At 44.5% G+C, this 22,283-nt stretch overlaps 1 protein-coding gene across 2 annotated transcripts in view; it reads right to left on the bottom strand.

Annotated features, from left to right (window-relative positions):
• HMBS (hydroxymethylbilane synthase) overlaps nucleotides 1-20,274 on the bottom strand; it is a 29,836-nt gene extending 9,562 nt beyond the window's left edge. The window contains exons 1-13 of one of the 2 annotated variants that reach the window (XM_077839688.1): nucleotides 20,083-20,274; nucleotides 18,683-18,831; nucleotides 18,345-18,480; nucleotides 15,662-15,825; nucleotides 15,284-15,531; nucleotides 13,581-13,782; nucleotides 7,995-8,051; nucleotides 7,028-7,081; nucleotides 4,283-4,355; nucleotides 3,077-3,126; nucleotides 2,934-2,989; nucleotides 1,626-1,703; nucleotides 767-844 (exon numbers count right to left, since the gene is read on the bottom strand). In XM_077839688.1, the coding sequence (XP_077695814.1) occupies nucleotides 767-844; nucleotides 1,626-1,703; nucleotides 2,934-2,989; nucleotides 3,077-3,126; nucleotides 4,283-4,355; nucleotides 7,028-7,081; nucleotides 7,995-8,051; nucleotides 13,581-13,782; nucleotides 15,284-15,531; nucleotides 15,662-15,825; nucleotides 18,345-18,480; nucleotides 18,683-18,831; nucleotides 20,083-20,245 (1,508 nt within the window). In that variant the 5' untranslated portion in view covers nucleotides 20,246-20,274. The remainder of the gene's footprint in view (nucleotides 1-766; nucleotides 845-1,625; nucleotides 1,704-2,933; nucleotides 2,990-3,076; nucleotides 3,127-4,282; nucleotides 4,356-7,027; nucleotides 7,082-7,994; nucleotides 8,052-13,580; nucleotides 13,783-15,283; nucleotides 15,532-15,661; nucleotides 15,826-18,344; nucleotides 18,481-18,682; nucleotides 18,832-20,082) is intronic. The other variant, XM_077839689.1, reaches the window with a different exon arrangement.
• Nucleotides 20,275-22,283: the final 2,009 nt, after the last annotated feature.

Genomic DNA, 22,283 nt, shown 5'->3' with positions numbered 1-22,283 from the left:
TATCTGCACTAGGAGCGCTACAGTGGCACAGCTACGTCGGTAGACCTACACTGCAGTAGTGATTCTAGAGTAGACTAGTCCTTAGTCTGAGTCATGAAGTGTGGACAGAAAAGTCTGCTCCTGCTGAATTGTGTTACCATCAGGGTGGATTAGGTGAATGCAACAGGAAAAGCCACAAGACCAAGGAGGAGAGGGAGTTGGCTGTGGTGTGGGTCACAAAAACACTGGGCCAAGTTCATCCCTGCTTTAAGTCCCTTGAACTCGGTGGAGATAGAATAAAGCTGAATGGCCGCTGTGTCAGTCAGGAAAGGGAGGAGGATTTTAGTGTGCACGGTGCTTTGAAGATATTTAGCGCTAAGAATTCATTTTGGGGGTTGTGGAGGATTTAGAAAATGTCAGATCTCAAAGGATGACTGGAGAGATGAGAGGTCATGTCTTGCTCATTTATTCAACAGCAGTAATTCTTTCCCAGGTCATAGTGATAATTATGGTTCTGGGATTCTTATTAAGTTTTTATTCCTTTATTGCTAATTCCTACAAATGGTTCACTTTAACTTAAATGAAAAAAAACACCACCACACCACACTGAAAACACCTCTTCATCTGTGCAAAGGGCAAGGGACAGATCAGAGTCTGGATGTTAAATGTATTAACACAGGGAGTTCACAAAGAATAATGAAAAGCAAGCGGTTTTGGTGTTGAGAAGTCTAAGCCTATCCCTTTTCATCACTCCATTTGTTCAACAACACCTCTCCCATCCACTCACCTCTTTTCAGGAAGGCTGTTGAGGGTTTTCCCATAGTTCTTGGGATGAAAAACGACAGCATCATGGGGGTTTTCCCTTCTGCAAAGGGATACAGTGTAGACAAGACATTATTCCATAGGATGTGGCTAAATGGAAACAGTTCTGCTCATGGTCCTTAGTGGAGGTGCCTCTAACTTCCTTATCTTTAATCCACTACAAGGAGCAGGTTTCAGAGTAACAGCCGTGTTAGTCTGTATTCGCAAAAAGAAAAGGAGTACTTGTGGCACCTTAGAGACTAACCAATTTATTTGAGCATGAGCTTTCGTGAGCTACAGCTCACTTCATCAGATGCAAGTGAGCTGTAGCTCACGAAAGCTCATGCTCAAATAAATTGGTTAGTCTCTAAGGTGCCACAAGTACTCCTTTTCTTTTTACAAGGAGCACTTTCTTTTCCTTTTTCCATTTTTCCTTCTAATTAATCTAGAGCTGGTGAAGGTGCTGGTTTGACAATTCTGGACAGTCAGTTATCTACTCATCCACAGAGTAGGCACAGCACAGGCAGCGGAAGGGCAAGCTTCCTACAGGCACCACCTTCTGTCGACATGATTAAATCTGACCTGGAGCCCACCCAACCCTTCTTTAAGGAAGGGAGAGAGGGGGTTCAGCCTTCATAGCCCATGGAATTTGGGCTCTCTCTCTCTCTTCTGAGGCAGGCAACAAGATGACAAGCACAGTGGCAAATTGTGCAGTACAGTTACCTACACAATGGGAAATAGATTGAGACTGACCAAACTCATCACACAGGATGCCAACAGTAAAAATGGTCCCTCTAGGGATTTTAAAACCCCTCAGGAAGTCAGGCCTCTCAAGGCACTCTTACTTGCAGATGGCCCCAATGGTGAAGCCAGGCGGGAGCGAAGTTGGCAGGTCCTTCAAGGAGTGAACAACCAGGTCAACTCTACAAGTTAGAGGAGAGAAAAGTCAGAGCATGGTGTGAGTGAAGGAGCCCATGGGGCACCTGCAAGATGCCTGCAGATGATCTGAGAAATAAAATTTCCACACTGGGCTTTAGTGTAGAAAGGGGGGCTGGAAATCAGGAATCTTGGGTTCTATTCCCAGTTCTTCTACTGATTCACTGTGCACCTTTAGACAAGTCTCTTCATCTCTCTGTGCCTCAGTTTTTCCATCTGTAACATTATGATATATATCTCCCAGGGCTGCTACATCATAAATATTTGCAAAATGATTTGAAGAGCCTGGTGTGGGTGCTGAAGACCTATACGCACATTGCACAGACACCCATCAACCTTGCAGTACACAGAGCTCAGTGGGATCAGATATCCCAGTCAGATTTAAATAACTATTTTTCAGTAGGCAGCAACCCAGAGCTCAAGCTGCCTGCATCACTTCATACCACTGACATGGCCATCAAAAAAGGGCTTGAATCCTTGGAGCCTGAACTCACTGGGAGTCTTTCCACTGACTTCAGTGAGAGTTAGATCAGGCCCTTAGATGACAAGGACTCAAAGGGGAATCTTTAATTTTAATCCAAATTGAGACAAGTCCCTCGATCCATGTGCATCCCATACCCTAGCTGTAACATGAGGTAAAAAACAGCAATCTCCCTCAGTCACAACTGACATCTGAACCCAGGTTTCCCACAGAAATAAGTTACCCCAAAAGAGCCTTAATCCTAATGCTTCCAGTTCTCCTCCACTGTTGGCAGTGAGTACAATTAACAGGCGGGAGGCTTTGGAGACTGTTTAATGCCCAGCTCTGAATCTGAGGCATCTACTGAAATTTCTGTATTCAAACTGTATGTGACCACTCAACGATGTGTATGTAACAAATAATACTGTTGCTCTAAAAATACCACAGGTTGCAGGGCATTGGTTCAACCAACTGATTGACATGACCCATGACTTGTCATGTCATTACTGATTGACATGACACATTTTTTCTTTCAGCCACGTAAGCGCAACTAAAACAGTCAGGGAAGGAGACAGACTATGGATAGCACATTTCACAAGCCTATCATTCTCCAAAATGTTCTAAAAGAAGTTTGAATTACAAACAAGCCACTAGGGTGTGAATGTTTGTCTTGATTTCAGATGCAGACAGAATCTGCAGCACTGCCCGGGCCATTCCATGGCCTGCGGTAAGCAAGAGAAAGGATCAGAGCTCTTACTCATTTCTTTCCAGTGCATTTTCCAGCTCCTTGGTAAAGAGGCTCTTCTCTCCAATCTAAATAGGGAGGGAGGAACATGAAGCATATTACCAACGTAGTCACCTATAGTCTCACTCAATTCAAAGGAGGAAGAGGTCATTTACCTTGGAAAGAGCCGTGTCCAGGATCTTGTCTCCAGTTGTTGACATGGCAACTGTTCAAAGAGAGAGCTTTTTAAGAGCAGCAATACAGAGAGATCAGATAGGCCCAGACTCTGTAAGTCTCTGCGTGGTATGCAGCAAAAGGGTACATGGCTGCTGCATTGTAGTGCAGGTGTGAATGCAGGCTCCATGTAGCAGGAATATTCTAGGAGTACTCTGCACTAAGCAGGAGTAAAGATTAGGTCTCCTGGAAGTGTGCTGCCTTATTCCCAAGAGCACAGAGTAAGAAAAGGGAAGGCCATGAGAGTGTATCTAAGGACAGTAGTTTTAAGCAGGATCCTCATCACACTAACAAGACACTTTGCTTTGAGCACCTTCTCTGGCCTCACTCCTGCTACTAGGCAGGTGCTCAGCAGCCGTCCAATCAATGTAGCATTGGGGTCCTGACTGCTCCCTGTCTGGCTGATATAATTTTTTACTTATGCACTTGAGCATGAACATATGGTGCATCTGGCTTGGAGCTAGACTAATACATGGTTACTCTATGGAGTGACAGTATCATAATCTGTATAGAAACTCAGGAACTCAATGCTCAGCAGTACATGGAATCCATCCTCTCCTTGCTCTGCAGACATTAGCATCTGCATCATTAGCTCAGTCACGTGAGCCTAACTGGATGGAACTGATCTGGATTCTCCACTTATGCAAATGCTGCAATCTCTCTTCCTTGGGCCAAGGGCTTCTTGCATAACAGATTTAATAATTTTATTAAGATGATGTTAAAATAAAAAGAAAACGGTACAGAGTTTAAGCATAGAAGTTTCTGGTTATCAGGGAATAAGGTACAGATTATCAAGGGGTGTGAAATTCGGTTTAGGATTGGGTGGCGTAAGGAATACATAATCTGCAATATGCCCGATTGGGGGTAAAAGGTTAACGGGTCAAAGTACAGACATTGAGATATGGGGGTATGTTGTTCATATAATGGCTATGTTCAGGTGTGGGTTATAATGAGTGGATACGATGATGAGGACGGATTTACCCTCATTTGGTGAGATTTAATGTTCAGTGAGTTTATGGTTCTAGTTCATATGGTCCAATGGGAAAAGTCTCTCGGTCCCTTTCTCATAGCTGATGCAGGATGTCGTTACGCATCAAACCATCCCACTCCAGCTGCTCCTTGCCTCTGAGCAGCATTTGAACACTTACCAATCTCAAAATGAAGGCTGAGGTATCGCTTGCGAAGCATTTCCACTACACTGTCTGTCTGAATCCGGGCCAGCTGCAGTTTAAAAACAGAAGGCAAAGTCCATTGTGAGATGGCATGCGTTCAGTACATCAGCCAAAAGAAGCTTTTCTATTCTTAGACATTGTCAAATGCACCCACCAAAGCCTCCAAAACACAAGCATTAATAGAAATAAATAGAAGTCTTAGCATAGTGCTACACAAAAACAAACCCTACCCCTGCATAATGATCACAACACCCAGCTGAAGAAAGTATTACCATCCCTGCTTTACAGATGGAGAAACAGAAACAGAGTTGGAGTGACCTGCCCTCTGGTCAGAAAGTGAGTCAGTGGTAGGGTTAGAATTAGAGCACTGTAAAGACATAGCAGACAAAATGTCTTCAGTTAGAAGTAGTGGTTTAAACAGGGGACTGGAAGTTCTATTTTCAGCTCTCCCACTGACCTACTATGTTCTGTGGCCAGTCATTTCAGCTCTTTGTGCCTCAGTGACATTACCTTTAAAGTGGAGACAGTACTTACCCACCTATCTGTGAAGTGCCATCACTGGGTGAATGGAACTAAAGAAACACAATGATGTGCTTTTGTAATTTTTAAAGTGAGTCAGACTGAGCATTGTGCACAGTGCTAGAGAATAGGTCTTGCAGTAAGGGGCACCCATTGTTATAAGAAAGCAGACTAAATAGCCTGGTGATTCCCACCTCAATGAGTGATGAGCTAAAATGCACCATATCTGCTGTGTGCTTTTTATGAATGCTAAACTTTACCATTGCTGCGTGATTCTGCAAGGAGCCAAGATTAAGATTTGTCTGCAGGAATTGTGATCTATATGAGCAGAGGTATGTCCGAAAGTTGTGCAAAAGGAGAACAGACAGAGCAAACCGCAGGGTTTGGAGGCTGCAAAAGGCCCTGGTACCTGTAGATGGGACACATTTAATTTACACTCTGGAAGGGGGAGGATCACATAAAATAGTCCAGTCCACCACCACTATCCTACTCAAGCAGAAGGCAGAGGATCCCTCCATAGATCCTGACCTTGTGAGAGGCAATGTAGTCTAGTAGTCACAGCTGAAGATGAACCAGGAAGCCTAGTTTCTAATCTTTCTCTGCTACTGATGCTCTGAGTGGCCCTGGGCAAGTCATGGGTTTCCACATGCGTAAAATGAGTCCAACAAACTTCCCCTTTGTAACGTGCTGTGAGATTCTGGGTGAAAGGCACAGGTGCTATAAGTGCAAAGTGTTGATAATGATAATTCTTAACAATAAATTAGGAGATCACACACGGTGGAGAAATGCAACGTCCCACCCTTCAATGCCCATCTGTGTCATCTTCTAGCCTCCCGCAAAGTACAGAGCCATGCCTGCGCCTAACTTCCAGAGTAGGCAAGATTATCTCAAAACAAAGGCCCAAGATACATTTATCTCTCTTTGCAAACTTGCTCTTCCCAGCTGCAGCTAGATAGCAAGAAAGACCCAATGTATTTCCTATATCCTCCCTCCCAGGCCTTTGTGAGCATCAACGCACCCTAAGTTTTGCCTCCATATAAGATATTTGGTTATTGGATATAGCAAAACGAAGACACAAAGGGATTCTACTGAAAGAGGAGTGCAATCACCTCCTTGTTTCTTGAGCTACTCCATGAGCTTGGTGCTGATGGAATGTGCCAACTGACAGCCATTGGGACTAAAGTTCTGTTTATTCAAAATAGATACAGTCCAGGTGGCATCAACGCAAGCTTGCCCCACATAGCTGTAAAACCATGCCTCAGCCCCAACATGGAGGGATCCCCTGTAGGAGAGCTCAGTCTCACGGCCCATTGAATCTCGGGCCTTCCTACGGGGACTGCCAACAAGGAGGCCTATTACAGTGCAACTCTGATGACAGAATAGTTATTTCTAATTCATAGAAGTCACTCTTTGGCAAAGATATCGTTACTCCAGTCTAGGGTCTGAGGAGGACTTGGGCTTTTGGTTTGAGAAAGACAGCTCATCTGCATAAACAAATATAAGTAAATTTATTTCCATCTAATAATACTTTGTGCTTAATACAAGGATCTTAAGGTGCTTTACTAATATGAATGAATGAAGCCTCATGCCCCAGACCTTCTGTAATGTATCCACAAATTGTCCCCATTTTACAGATGAGAAAATGGCAGCACAGTTAAATAAAGAGCTAAATTTTCAAGAGCGTCCACTACTTTGGGTGCCCAAACTTGAAACATCTGGATCCCAATTTCCATCTGCACCTTCTAGTGACTTGAGGTAAGAAAACTCAGCACCTCTGAAAATCAGGTGCTCGATACGTAAGACCTGGGCACCCAAAATCTAGAAGCCACTTTTTTGAAGATGTGGCCCTAAGAGACTTGCCATAAATCACACTGTGTCAGTGGTAGAGACGGGAACAGAACAAGGGAATACTGATTCCTAGTCTTTCACTCTGACCACTAGACAACACTTCCTTATTGAACAGGAAACCTGATAGATGCTGGACTTCATTTGGGTTTAATCTATAAATAACAGAGATACACACTTATTTCCAGAGGGTAACTGCTGTACATCATATTTTTAAAGTTAAAATCAGCCACTCAGATTTTCTGCTTTTAGGAGATGCAGCTATAGGGTTCTCAAGTCACAATTGTCCCCATTGAACAGAGACTCAGCAATATGGCCATACCAGAAAAGAAGCTAATGCAATAAGCAAAAACTCACCTGACTCTTCCTGGTGCCCACTCGGATAACTCTGTTTTTCAGGCCATTTTCATCCTATGAACAATGTGTTTCACATATTTTAAAAATTAAAGCAAATCCCCCAAATCCATAATTGTGCAGGTTTTCTTTCCAGTGCTGTCTGCCAACTGAAAGCTCATTCCACCGCAGCTAAATTTGTTCCCCAAGTGGCAACCACATCTTCCTAAATTGAGCAAAATATCAAATATTTAAACTAACACACGAGAAGGTTTGCAAAGAGTATAAACTCCTGTTGGGAAATGTGCAGCACTCCCAGAAGGCACTCACTGTCTTGCAGTATTGGACCCTAGAGCTCAATTCTGTGAGCACTAGCAGACATAACACACACTACTGTGAACAGTCCTATTGACTTTTGTAGTAAGCGTTTGCAGGATTGGAAATCATGTGTGTTGTATTATTAAGTTCATAAATGTTCAGCTATTCACAAAAAGTCATTAAGAAAAACACTTAGTCCTTATATAGAACTTTTCACTTTCAAAATGCTGTGCAAACATTAACTTATATCTGCATATTTATGGAAGTCTTTACAAAATGATCAAACTTTTAACTTAATTAATACCCAGCTAGGACTGATCTATTCAGTAAATGGCAGAATTAGAGGGATAAGTGGTATAATCCCTTTACTCTCTCACCCTCTCCTTTTGATTTAAGCACTATATTTCAACTAAGACAAACAGTGCAGAGACCACAACCTTAGGTACCTTTTACTTGTAATTGTTTTCTAAAAATGGGAAAAGTAATATTGTTTGATTTTTGTTTTCTCCCACCCCCTTAAAACTGTAAAGGGAAGGTGAGTAGATTTTAAGCCTGACCTATTAAATTATCCCGACAGATTTGCAGAGCTGAGATATACACATTATTTTATTACGAGATATACAATTACCATGAACAATCTAAGCCCTGACGAATGCAAAGTCTGTTCCTTTACCTGAGTGCTCCTCAGTGTCTTGTTCTCCATTGCTATGGACTTTTCCAACCCCAATGCCTGTTATGTGAAAGAGAAGAAGACGCTCCTTGAACTGGGAAAGAGGAGAGGAGGGACGTTATTGCCTCAGCTGCCTAGCACAATGTGTGCCAGACCATGTGCTAGAGAGAAGGGCTGTTCCGTTTGTGACCCAGACCCTTCTGGCGTAGCATGGACACACAGATAAGAGGTGACAGGCATGCTACAGTAGGTGCTGCACTACGATATTGGGAAGGAAAGGCCTTCAGAAAGCACGGATGGGTGTGACCAGCACTTAGGAATGGAGGTTACCAGTTCTGCAGAGAACGAAATTCAGCTGCAGGAGCTGCCTCAGCAGAGCTGTCCAGCTTCTGTACGGAAAAAAAAATTGTGCTGAATCACTAGGAAGAAAGGATGGCAGAAGGAAACCGTCTCTCCCTCAGTGACACCCGCTCAAGCCCTTTGCTACCTGTTATACCCCCAGATCTGTGTATGGCAGCTAATGCATTACCCAACAGAACAGTCACAAGGTGGCTATTTTCACAGGTGAACAATGATCATTTTCACCAAGATATTCTTTCGTGGGAGAGGGACACACCATGTGGCTTCGTACAAAGCAGAAACTCCAGCTCTATCACCCATCCTCAAGGCAATGGAGCACAATTTCTTTACAACTACCACAAGCTATGTGAATTGACAAAGGGCAGCGAGCCAAGAGACCTAGGTTTTATCCAGAACTTGGCCCTCGATTTGCCTTGTAACTTTGAACAATAATTTAACCACTCTTCTTCAGTTTCCCTTTCTATAAAACAGCTCCTTGTAAAGTACATTTGATTTTTTTAATTGGACTGATATTAAATAAGGCCTCATGTACTAATGGGCAGGGTTAAACGCTCATTCTTATCTCTAAGCTCAGAAGAGGTCTCAGCCCAGTGGAAAACCACTTGTGTTGAAATCTTTGACTGACAGCAGGGTTAATAAAAATACTCAACCCTTACACAAAACCGTACCTTCAGAGCATTAACTAATTTGGTTTCAACGTCAATCATTTGGGACCTATTGCTACCTTAATCTAGGATTCTGAAGAGTCATATGTTCACAGATTACAATTATTAAAATATGTACAATCTTTAGTTTTCGTAGTTGGCTCGCTCTACTCCCAAGTACCATGAACAGTGTTCATTTTAGCAGGTGTATGGTTATACACCTGAAGAGAAACAGTAAATAGAAAAAGATCCCCATTTGATCACATCACATGAAGACAGACAACTAAACACTGACAAATGTTATAGGTGCTTGCATACAAATGCAAAAAGCGTAAACGCTAAGATGGGTGAACTTGGTGCCTGTTGTTAAGCGAGAATATTGATGTAACAGGCATCACAGAAACTTGGTGGAATGATGACAATCAATGGGACACTAACATCAGGATACAAAATACATGGGAATGACAGAGTAGGTTGTGCTGGTGGGGTAGTGGCACTATATATAAAAGAAAGCACAGAATCAAATATAGTAAAAACCTTAAATGAACCAAACTGTACCACAGAATCTCTATGGATAGAAATGCCATGCTGGAATAAGAGTGCAGCAGTAGGAATGTACTACCGACCACCTGACCAGAATGTTGACAACGGTAACTGTGAAATGCTCAGGGAGATTAGAGAGGCTATAAAAATAGAAAACTCAATAATAATGGGGGGTTTCAAATATTCCCATATTGACTGGGTGCATGTCACCCCAGAAGGGATGCAGAAATAAAGTTTCTAGACACCATTAGTGACTGCTTCTTGAGGCAGCTAGTCCTGGCACCTACAAGGTAAAGAGGTAATTCTTGGCTTAGTCCTAAGCGGAGCACAGGATCTGGTTCAAGAGGTGAATATAACTGAACCACTCAGTAATAGTGACCATAGTGTAAATAAATTTAACATCCTTGTAGGGAGGAAATACAAAAGAAGCCCACCACAGTAGCATTTAACTTCAAAAAGGGGAACTACACAAAAATGAGGAAGCTAGTTAGATGGAAGTTAAAAGGAACAATCACAAGAGTGAAAAGCCTGCAAGTGCACAGAAAGTTTTTAAAAACCACCATATTAGACATTCAAACTAAATGTATATCTCAAAGGAAAAAATAAACCAGTAACAGGAGCAAATAAATGCCACCATGACTGAACAGAATGAAAAAGGCAGTTAGAGACAAAAAGGAATCCTTCAAAAATTGGAAGTCAAATCCTACGGAGGAAAACAGAAAAGAACAAACTCTGGCAAATCCAGTATAAAAGTATAATTTGGCAGGCCTAATTAGCAGCTAGCAAGAGACACAAAACTAACAGTCAATTTTTTTAAAGTACATCAGAAGCAGGAAGCCTGCCAAACCACCAGTGAGCCCCTGAATGAATAAGGTGCTAAAGGAACACTTGAAGAAGACAAAGCCATTGAGGAGGAGATCAGTGAATTCTTCGCATCCCTCTTCACTGCAGAGGACCACACATGAGCCATACAAATATGAGGAACTGGCCCAGATTGTGGTGTCAGTGGACAAGGGTTTGGAACAAACTGATAAATTAAACAGTAATAAATTGTCAGGGCCAGATGGTATTCATCCAAGAGTTCTAAAGGAATTCAAATATGAAATTTCAGAACTCCTAAGTGTAGTATGTAATCTATTGCTTAAATCAGCCTCTGTACCAGATGACTGGAAGGTAGCTAATATAATGCAGATTTTAAAAAAAAAGGCTCTAGAGGTGATTAGGGATGTAAAAGGTTAAATGGTTAACCGGTAAGCGGCAGCCAGCCTGCAGGAGCCCCAGCCAGGCAGCCCCAGAGACCCCAGCTCCTCTCCCTTTCATCCTGACATAATTTCAATACTTTAAAGAGTAAACGTTTTAAACTGTATTTACATCCCTAGAGGTGATCCTGGCAATTACAGGCCGGTAAGCCTAACTTCAATATCAGGTAAATTGGGTGAAACCGTAGTAAACAAAAGGATTATCTGATACGCACATGCACACAATTTGTTGGAAAAGAGTTAACACTGCTTTTGTAAAGAGCAATCACGTTTGACCAATCTATTAGAATTCTTTGTCGGGGTCGACAAATATGTGGACACGGGTGATTGAGTGGATACAGTGTACTTGGACTTTGAGAAAGCCTTTGACAATGTCCCTCACCAAAGGCTTTTAGCAGTGTAGGCAGTCATGGGATAAGAGGGAAGGTCCTCTTGTGGATCAGTAACTGATGAAAGAACAGAAAACAAAGGTGAGGAATAAATGGTTCGTTTTCACAGCAGAAAAAGGTAAATGGTGGGTTACATCAAGGATCTGTATTGGAACCTATACTGTTCCACATATTCATAAGGCCATGAACAGTGAGGTGGCAAAGTTTGCTGATGGTATAAAGTTACTCAAGACAGTTAAGTCCAGAGCTGACACTGAAGAGTTACAAAGGGATCTCTCAAAACTGGGTGACTGGGCAACAAAATGGCAGATGAAATTCAATGCCAATAAATGCAAAATAATGCACATTGGAAAACATATCTCAACTACACATACAAAATGATGGGTCTAAATTAGCTGTTACCACTCAAGATAGATCTTGGAATCATCATGGAAAGTTTTCTGAAAACATCCATTGCAGCAGTCGTCAAAATGGCTAACAGAATGTAAAGAACCATTTGGAAAGGGATACATAATAAGAGAAAATACCATAATAACACGATAAATCCATGGTATGCCCACATCTTGAATACTGCATACAGTTCTGGTTGCCACATCTCAAAAAAGATATATTAGAACTCAAAAAAATACAGAGAAGGGGAACAATGATTAGGGGAATGCAACAGCTTTAATATGAGTAGAGATTAAAAAGACTGGGACTGTCATTCAACGTAGAAAGTAAATGACGAAGTGGGGATATGCTGAGGTCTATAAAATCATGAATGGTGTCGAGAGAGTAAATAAGGAAGTTTTATTTACCACTTCACATAACACAAGACCCAGGGGTCACCCGATGAAATTAACAGGCAACAGATTTAAAAGAAAGGTAAATACTTCCTCAAAAACTGCATAGTTTACCTGTGGAACTCGTAAACGTGTCAGGGGATGCAGTCAAGGCCAAAACAACAAATGGTTTCTAATAGGAATTAGATAAGTTCATGGAGGATAAGTCCATCAATGGCTATAAGCCAAGATGGTCAGGGATGCAACATTGTATGTCCCTAAACATCTGACTGCAAGAAGTTGGGACTGGATGACAGGGGTTGAATCATTCAGTAACTGCCCTAATCTGTTCATTCCCTCTGACGCATCTACCACTGGCCACTGTCAGAAGATAGGATAATGCACCTGATGGGCCACTGGTCTCACCCAGTATGGTCATTCTTACATTTAACCCCAATAAGCATCTCTGTCCCTGTGCCTCCTTTCCCTACACCACATATGGCCCTCTCCTCAGCCCCGCAAACCGGAAAGGTTAAATCTCTAGAAGGAGATGTCAAGTTCATTCTGTGGCAAGGCCCAAATTTAATTTTTAATTACAGTCCACAGGCCGAAGAACGTGTTCAGGACAACACGCTCTCCTCGATGCACAGAGCTTTCACTGAGATCAATGGCAGGTTACCACAGAGATCAGTAGTAGAATCTGGCTTTTAATAACAGAACTGTCAGTAATTATTTGTTCAGTCCCTTATTATCACATTCAGACTCATGCAACAGGAAAATCTGCTCCTCTTCAGGTACACCGTTATTTCTGCCCTTTGTTTCTCTTCCCGCCTTATCCTCCTTTCTCTGTTTCCGTCCCTCAACTCGGTCTTCAGATATTTCCTCCTCTCTTCCCTCTGCATTTCCTTCTTAGCAGCAATTCCCATCTCCTTCCCCATACCACTCACCAACTGGTCATCAATTACATAATTAATGCTTACATTCAAGTGTCCATTATAAGGCTTAAAAACGAATACTCCATTGAGATTAATGGGAGAGTTCACACCTCTCAAAGCTGCTGTGTCTCAGACTGTCTGCAGATTCAGGAAGATTATGAATTGAGGCATTCTTGTTGATTCACATTTGAAGAAGTTTCCTTCACAGCCACAAGGACTAGATTTTTTTTTTTTTTTTTTAAATAAAAATCTTAGATTCTGCCACATCTGAAAATAAATCCATCACAGGGAACAAGGTGTTTGACCCTCTGCTCTAGACAGTGACATATTTCACTTGCTACGCTCCTCATCAGGTAAATGTCATAAGTGCCCGCAAGGCTAGGTGTTCCTTCCACTCAATGCTGTCGAAAGCCCTATACAGGTTTGCATAAGAGACTAAGTTGTCTACAATGACTTGGCTGTGCAGAGAAGCTGTTAGCTCATCTGATATATAACTCACTTACAGACAAGGTCAGTGAAGTCGCATCTTCTACTGGTCCCTCACCCACCTTCTCTCGCCAATATTCTGGGAGCAAAAAGGCAACAACGACACTGCCGACATATAACTCACTTGTCCAAAGTGCTGTCTTCTCAACCTCTCATCTGTGGAGCTTTTACAATTCTGAAGCCATAAAACACAGATTAAGAAGGTGGCTTGCCTCAAGTTTGGTCTGCGTATCCCTCTCCTGAAGCGCATGGATCTTCCCATCTCTAGTCAGCACGTAAAGAGACCCCCACTCTGCTAAGACATCCACCACGTCATCGAAGACCGAGCTGTACGCGATGGACTTGTTACATAGGTCGTAGACATTCAAGATTTGCTTGTCGGAGTTCTGCGGGTCGCTCCCAGCAAACTCTGATCTGGATACCAGAAGAAAGAGCAAGAGTTTAACACACATGCTCTTGGATTTCTGAGTCACATTCTCAATAGCGTCTCCTTAACACACTTAGAGCCGGGATACAAACCCCTGAACAACCATGTGAGTATGTCGTACGTTGTTAGTCCACATACAAGATGGGAGAAATCATATCTGAGTTATAAAAGGGTGGTGACAGATCCCACTCGCTCTGGAGGGTGGTGCATACCGCTATCCCAGGAGCAATGACTGGATTCTGTAGATTCAGATCAATCCATAGCAGCTTTTGCCAGAGCTCTAATACTAATCACATGCCACAGTAATGTCAGTCAACACCTGGGACGATTCTCGGGGTGCCCAGGATTCTCGGGGTGCCTTGTTACCCACTCAGCCTCCAGCTAGAGAGAGACTTGCTGCTGCTTAACTGGGTGTCAGCTCCCTGACACTTCCAGCCTGTTAGCCCCCAAACCATCTCCTCTGGGCTATGTCACCCCTTACTTTGGCTTGCAGGTTAACGACAGGTGCACTCCAGTTCCGAAATCCCTTTGAAGCCTTCCCCTGTAGCGTTCAGCTCCTTAATCACTGAACACTCACAGTAATAAGAGGTTTGCTGTCCCTAAGGCAACAGCGTACACATCATCTTGAATGATTCTGCTCAGGAGCAGCATCCCGTACAATACTACAGCACTGAGTTCCACTTAGAGTGAAAACAATCATAAGTTTATCATCAAAGATCAAGATTTATGAGATAGTGAGTAAGGATAATGGAAACAGAAGGGTTACCTATCAAACAAAATTGTAACACCATTCCTAGACACTAACCTGAACTGTCTGACCTTCTGTCCAAATAAGATTATCTTACCCAAAGCCTTTTTGCAGGGTTTTCAGCCAAACCTGATTGAGACCCTATTTTCATGAATGTAATCGCACCACCCGATTACCTCCTAGGCAGAGGAATTCAGGATGGTTTCCTTGTCCCCAGATATAGTCTAGTAAATCGCTGAAGTGCATCCCTGGAAAAGGTTCTGAGCCCCTTGCTGTTCTGCTCTTCCTGTTAAATCTCACAATTCTTCCTCTGCATTTAGCTCAGACTGGGGATGGCGAATGAGACAATACGTGTCAACAGACGGACGGATAGATCTCTTTGTTCTGGCAGGAAATCAGTTCTTCACCGCTGCTGGGGATTAACACCTTGATACAAACTATCAGAACACATTTCCAGTGGATATACACATAACTCCTTACACAGCAGCAGTACCTACATTTACGAGGATAATCATAACCATTTAAAACCCGCAACTGGTACTCTTTCTGAATGAATACTATGAAAGCGGCAGGCTTGTTAGGAGTTGCTGTTACAGACCAGCGAGCCCTCTGCCAGCTGAGAGCAATGGGGATCTGTGTCACAACAGCCTTGCACAACAAAGCGCCAGGAGAGCTGCAAAGAACAAAAACTGCACAGTGAATACATGTAAAATGGTCTCATCTGCTTCCCGGAGTCTTACTTTGGAGAGCTCTTCCGGTCCTTGGAAACGATGACGAGGTATCCCCGATACCAGTGAACGATCAACTTCTGTCCCTCAAAGGCAAAGCAGGGGCCACGCTCATCTGGCTGGTACAGATGCACACATTCGTTTCCTGCCACAATGAACTGGAGGTCCTGGGAGGGGTCACTGAGCGTGGAGCAGCGTAAACCGCAACCATGCGTGTCCAGCTCCAGACGAGGATAATCTTTCACCGACAGCATATAGGACTGTGAAGGAAATATGATTTTTTTAAGAGATTACATCGAACGGCAGATTGGTGATAAATAACCAGGAGCCCTTACAATCAGTGGGCCAGAGTCTGACCTCCATTACAGCTTTGTCAAGCCAATATCTTACCTGGATGTTCTCCGTGGTGACAACAAAAAGGTGGGTGATTTTCCCAGACTGGCGGAAGGCAAGGCCAGTGACTGGGTAATTGCCTTCATGTAAGATCTGGGTCTTACTGTGTCGGTCTCGTGTGATGTCCCCTTTTGTAAGCACAACGCTTCCATCTGCAAAGCCTGTTGAAGGAAAAGGACTAAACTGTTTATGTCTATGGCACTTTCCAAACATTTACTAGTATTAAGTCCAAGGCAGCTGCAGTCAGCTGGATCCTCCTTGTTGTTTCCCAGACAGATATGCGTACCGGGGCGGTCCCACGGTCTTCTCACTTCACGGACACATGTATCAAAGTCCCTTCCTGAGTAGGGTCTACCAGGACTTCTTCATGGCCATCTCCTGGCCCAGGGCAAAGCTCTCTTGTTTGAGAAAGTCACAGAATCATAGAATCATAGAATATCAGGGTTGGAAGGGACCCCTGAAGGTCATCTAGTCCAACCCCCTGCTCGAAGCAGGACCATTTCTTACACGGACGCTTTCTTTATGGTTTATTTTCTCCTATTGCTCTTTTTTGTTTTGCTTTGCTACAACAGATGCCTAACTCGCTGGAACCAGTTTTGTGTAACAGTTGTTTTAAAGCACACAGTGCGCCTCATGTACATAATTAGCACTATAAAAGTCAACATTGTAAAATGGAAGGAAACCAGTTGGTCAAGTGTCACATTTTTAGAACAAGTCTCTGGACAAGTTACTGATCCACGAGAAGACCTTCTCTCTTATCCCATGACTATTTAGCCTGCATAAGAGCCTTTGGTGATGGACCTCGTCAAAGGCTTCCTGAAAGTCCTAGTACGCTATATCCACTGGATCACCTTTGTCCAAGTGATTGTTGACACCCTCAAAGAATCCAAATAAGTTGGTGAGGCGCGACTTTCCTTTACAAAAAGCCGTGCTGATTCTTCCCCCAACAAATCGTGCTCATCTCCCCCTTGTGGGTTCCAGAACTAGCTGCTCCAAGAAGCAGTCACTCATGCCGTCTCAAAATTTTATCTCTGCGTCACGCCACAACGTGACATTCACCCAGTCGTCATAAGGCAAGCTGAAATCACCCATTATAACTGCGCTTTCTGCTTCTGGAGCCTCTCTCCAGCCAACCTTATCATTTCAGAATCGCTGTCACCATCCCGGTCAGGTGGTTGGTAACCTATGCCTACTGCTATACCTTTTTTTAAGTCAAGCATGCAACCGGGACCGGATTTCCAATTAGGCACAGTAGGCGCGTGCCTAGGGGCACTGGCGTTCTAGGGTCATGTAAAAGTTAAAGGTGGGTTAAAAGTTAAAAAGTTTGTACATATGTGGTTAAAAGTGGTTAGCGTAAGCTTATTTTAAAAATGATAGACAACCCAATGATACAGTAGAACCTCAGCGTTACGGACACCTCGGGAACGGAGGTTGTCCGTAACTCTGAAACGTCCACAACTCTGAACAAGACCGTACAGACTTCAGACACCGAGTGGGGTTGGGACTGCAGGTAGGGGGGAGTCAGGGCTCTGGGGGTATCAGGGCTTCTGACCCTTGGGAGCACCAGGGCTCAGGACTTTAGATCTCAGGGGAGTGCTGGGGCTTCAGCCCCAAGGCTCCATTCCCGCCTTCTGCCTGGGGGGCAGGGGCGCCAGAGCTCGTACAGCCCCGCTCCCAGTTTCAGCAGGGGAGGGTCACGCCGGGGCTGAAACCAGCGCTCCCCTCGTAGCTAAAGCCCCAAGCCCCAGCACCCTGCCCTCTGGGGCTGAAGCCGGGAAAAGAACTGCGGGGTTTCAGCCCCAGCACTCCCTCCGGGTCTAAAACCCTTAGCCTGGTGCTCCTGAGGGTCAGAAGCCTGGACCCTTTTAACTACTGAAGGATAACTTTTAAAAAGATATGGACTGTGAGGCTATCACTAGCGCGTTTGCGAAGCAAAAGTCAAGGAAGGAAACATGTGCAGTAAAGTAGCACCTACCTGCTACCTATGTGATTGTTTTAATCACATTTATTCAATACAATAACAAAAAAATACATATTTAAAATTACAAAAAAACACAAACATCAGCTGTAGGCGGGGGTGAGGAGAGGGCGGCGGCGCTGAAGATGCTGTGCCGTAGGGCGCGGAAGGTATAAATCCGGCCGAGCATGCAATTTCTATCCATAGTGAGTCTATGGTACAGTTTGTTTCATTTCAGATTGGCACCTTATTCGACTACGGTTTCTTTAACATACAATGCAACTCCCCCACCAGTGTTACGTTCTTTATCTTTCCTATATATTTTATAGCCTGGTATTACCATATTGCAAAACCCATTCTCCTCCGCCTGAACAAAATCTCAATTTGGGGTCAAAATTACCCGAGTGTCCTTTTTGTTTTTGTTCTTTCCTTTCTTGCAATATAGATAAAGAGTATGTACCTAACTTTTAAACCTCAATAGAACATTAAATCTTGTTTTATGGTAAAAATTATGGTAAAAATCAAGATTTGCCAAACTTTTGCAAGTAATTACTGGCATTCTCAACTAGCGTCAGGTTCATTCTCTTTAGGATGAAAAGCATGTGACGTGAAAATGTCAGAACGCTCTATGCTGCCTTCTGTAGGACCAATCCATTTTCATTCCATCATATTAACTTCAGAGTTTGTTCGGCACCTTCAGGAGGCGTTTGGCTTTTCACTTACCGATAGCCATGAAGTTAAGAGTCTCATGGACAGTTATGCAGGACACAACTGTAGGTTTGTTACCCGGTATTGCTGGGAAAATCCTTGTGCAAAGAGGATTCCCACCATCTCGTTTCTCTAAGTTCCAGACTTTAACCTGCAAACAACACAGACAGAATGTGAGTAGATATGGTCTTAAGGTATATTGGGGCCACAACCTGGTCCCTTTTAAGCCCATAGGGCTAGAATTTAACACACTGTTTTTACACCAAAGACATTCCCAAACTAATCCCAATACATTGTTCTTCCTCAGAAAAGCACACAAGATGGGCTCACGTCCTCTTTGTCATTTCACTTACCAGCGGGTTAATGCCTTCTTCATCTTCACCAACAGAAGCCAAGATGCTGTGCTGCTTCAGCTGGTACAGGTGAGTCACCCTCAGCTTGTAAGCCTGGAAACTGCTCAGCTGAAGGGAGCGTGGCAAGAACCAGATCTGACCTTCCATATGTAGAGGATAGTCAAGGTACTCAGAGAAAACAAAATGAAACCGCACATATCACAACCAAACCCTTCTTAAGCTACCCTTATTTATTGACAGCTGGCCAAATATACTTATACTAGCTATTGTTTCAGTCACCGAAGCGATCGCAGGGCAACAAAACATTTAGTGAACATTTTAACGTGCAGGTGACCTGGAGGCAGACGTTTTCTATATGCCAAAGGGCAAATGAAAAACAAAACAACAGCTCGGCGCACACCTAACAGACGTCCTACTTTAGTTTAGGGCCCAATGCTGCGAGGTACTAAACACTTTTGACGACTCCCAATGAGAAGCGCCTCACGGGAGGCTTTCAGAACCTTCCTGTATAGAACCCATAGTGTATTTCAAGATGAGGGTGGTCACCTTGTTTCTAGTACATAGATGAAATAGAGTACACTAGGCAAAACTTTCTAGTTCTTACCAGCAGTGATTCTCAGCCACGCAGAACACATTCACACGTGTCTTCACGTGCATCATGCAACAAAGAAAATGGACTACACTTCCTAAAGCCTGAGCGATTCCAAAAACACACATTATGTCAGCAAAACCACGCCTTGCGGTTTCAGTGAGTGCTTACCATACCCCAGTTAACTACCCAAAACTCTCTTTCTATAAAGGAGAAATATTCTGAAGTTTGACTTCATTATACATCACTCACACACTTTCCATTTCATTTCTTCACAAAACAGGCAACGCACAGGTGGTGGGAGAGCAAGTTTCTTCCACTCCACACCATCAGTGGGTCTCAGCCCCACTCAGAAGCCCTCTCCTCTAGGAGTAAGTGGAGTTCAGACCACACAGCTCATCCAGCCCTGGACCCGTGGGCTGAGATTAGTGGGGGACAATTTAGTGACGTGAAGCAGACATGCAAATATTTGAACATTACACCACCAGCCAGGCACGGGGAGCAACCTTGTCACGAAGCCGCGGACCCTGGATGGCGCGATCTCACTGGCCTTCCCCATCGGTTGGCAGCAGCGGCAGGTGGCACAATCTGTGCATTTCCCTCTGACGCCCAAAGGGGAAAGGCCTTGGCCACTCCTAAATCTCATCCCGCCGCACTGGCGCCCAAAGAGGGGGAAAGGCGCCCAACCTCTCTCCTACCCGCTAGCATTAAAAGGGGGCGGGGGAATCCCTGCTTCACTGCCCGCGCTAACCTCCAAGGTGGGGGAGGTCGCCAGACGGCGTCCTCCTGAGGGAGCCCCGGGCAAGGATATCCCCAAAAACCAGGCTGCCTCTGCCCGAGTCGCAGACGGTGATGCCCGGCGGAAGGGCGAAGGGCTTCGCTCCGCCGGCTCCGCCCCCGTCGGGCCCGGCCGGCTCCTTCACCGTCTCCCTGTCAAAGAACACGAAGCGGCGCCACTGCAGGTAAGCAGCCATCTTGGCGACCAGAGCTGGACCGGTCAGGGGTCAGGTGACCGGGCCGCCGAGAACCGCCTCTCCTTGCGCACGTGACGGACGGCGGCCGGAGACCATGTCACGTGGGACGCCGGGCAGGCGCCGTCCGCCGAGCCGCTGCTGGGAGCTGTAGTTTTCCGGCGTGCGCGGGCGCCCCCTTGCGCCTGCGGCCCTGCAAACTCCCGTGGCCTGCGGCACAACCGTGTGGCCACGCAGCATGTCTGCAGCACGTTTAGAATAACCCCTACCCAGCCTCAGGCGAGGTACCTATTGATAGGCCTTGCGCTCGATGGACAGCGGAGTGATTGTCAACACTGAAATAATATAGGAGGAACAGGATTCGATAACGCTAATTAGACGTTCACAGAGGGCCTGGCTTACCGATGCATAATGCTTCCATGTAGCAACATTGCTTTTTTTATGTTATTGTACATACGGCCTCAAACCAATCTCCAGGAAGGGCCCGCCAGAGGACAGCAGGCCAAACACTAGAGCTAACCATTTTAAATACCTAAAATCATAGATTCCCTAGGGTAGTTTGACGGAACCTGTTAAGGTTGCAATAATGCAGACAAGGTAACAAGTAACAAAAACCAAGTATTTCACACAAAAACTACACAACACTTGTTTGTTTTAACCTAAAAACCGCTTAAGTTCTCCCACTCTAGCAGTGAGTTACTTCATGAGACTAGAATACATTATGAAATAATAACGTTTCTGATAGTTGTAGTTTTTTCTTGCTTTCTCATTTTGCAAATGTTCGATTTCAAATTGACTGTTTCTTTGTTGGAGGTTTACTAAGAAGCAAAAGCCTCTCTCTTCTACTGCATGGCAGACTCTAGGGCCGGATGACTTCCTGGTTTTGAGATGGGGAAAGAAAGGCTGCTTTTTGTTGTTAGTGTTTTACCAGTGAAACCAAAAAGAAAAGGAATACTTGTGAAACCAGGAATTACAACACACCTCCCCATGCCTCATTAACACGTAAGAATCTTTGTTCATGTGTTGTGATGCCTGTGTGGCCTCACACTACCACGCCACAGAGAAGGTATACAAATCTCGTCCCCTGGAGCACACACATGTACAGAAGACTTCATATGAAGCCATAGTGTTTTCAGGGAGAGGATGCATAGAATTTTCTTTGCCTGCTTTTGCCTCATTAGCCCCACTGGGCATACATACAAGGATCTTTACAGTCTGCGTTGATATATTAAAGCAGGGAGCGTGCGTGCATACAGGAGTCTTCACAGGGTGTATGCATGAAGCTTCCATACATCTCTCCACCTTAGGGGCATGCACTGGCTCCTCACTCACCACCTGCCTCCCGACCTCTGGTGCATTCTTCCACGGTTGCCTTAGGAGGGGAGGGCCACACCTGGCCCATGTGAGCCAATCGAGCTGACGGGTCTCACGTGCCTCATTCTGGCTCTTCTGAACGGGGCCCAAATGGGGCTCGTGGCATCTGTGGCCCGGATTGGCTCCTCTCCTGAGCTTGTGCTGCATCCAGGCCGCAGGCTGTGTAAGATGCTGCGGCTGCTGCTGCTAATGGAACAAGTGGTGGCGGACATTGCACAGCTGGAATCGACTTGGGAGGCAGGAGCCCTCAGAACAGCCCTGCAGCACTAGCTACCCCCAGGGAGTATAGGAAAGCAAAGTCACTAGTAGCTGTATGTAAACATACATAAAACAGCAGCAGGAAATAGTGTTATGTTGCTTGAACAGTGATTTCCACATATAGAGCAAAACATTAAGCACAGAAGGTCAAAGTCATCCCTGCTGAAGCAGCAGTGGTCTCACTGCAATTACATCAGAGATGAATTTGGGCCAGTATGCTCAGTTGCACAAAAACACGAAAAGCCCATCTGAGCTTCCTAAACACCAGGGCTCTCAGAAAACCAATGTATTTGCATTAAGAACAGCCCAAAGGCCCATATTCTAGTTGAACAGGAGGCAGTTCCACTTCATCCGTTGTGTTATGTAAAAAGCAAGGGTTTAAACAAAGTTAAGTAAGGCCCTAAATTTC

This window comes from Eretmochelys imbricata, chromosome 22 (assembly GCF_965152235.1).
Source record: "Eretmochelys imbricata isolate rEreImb1 chromosome 22, rEreImb1.hap1, whole genome shotgun sequence".
Taxonomy (NCBI): Eukaryota; Metazoa; Chordata; order Testudines; family Cheloniidae; genus Eretmochelys; species Eretmochelys imbricata.
Note: the sequence above shows the minus strand (reverse complement) of the source record. Positions and strands in the feature narration are given on the sequence as shown.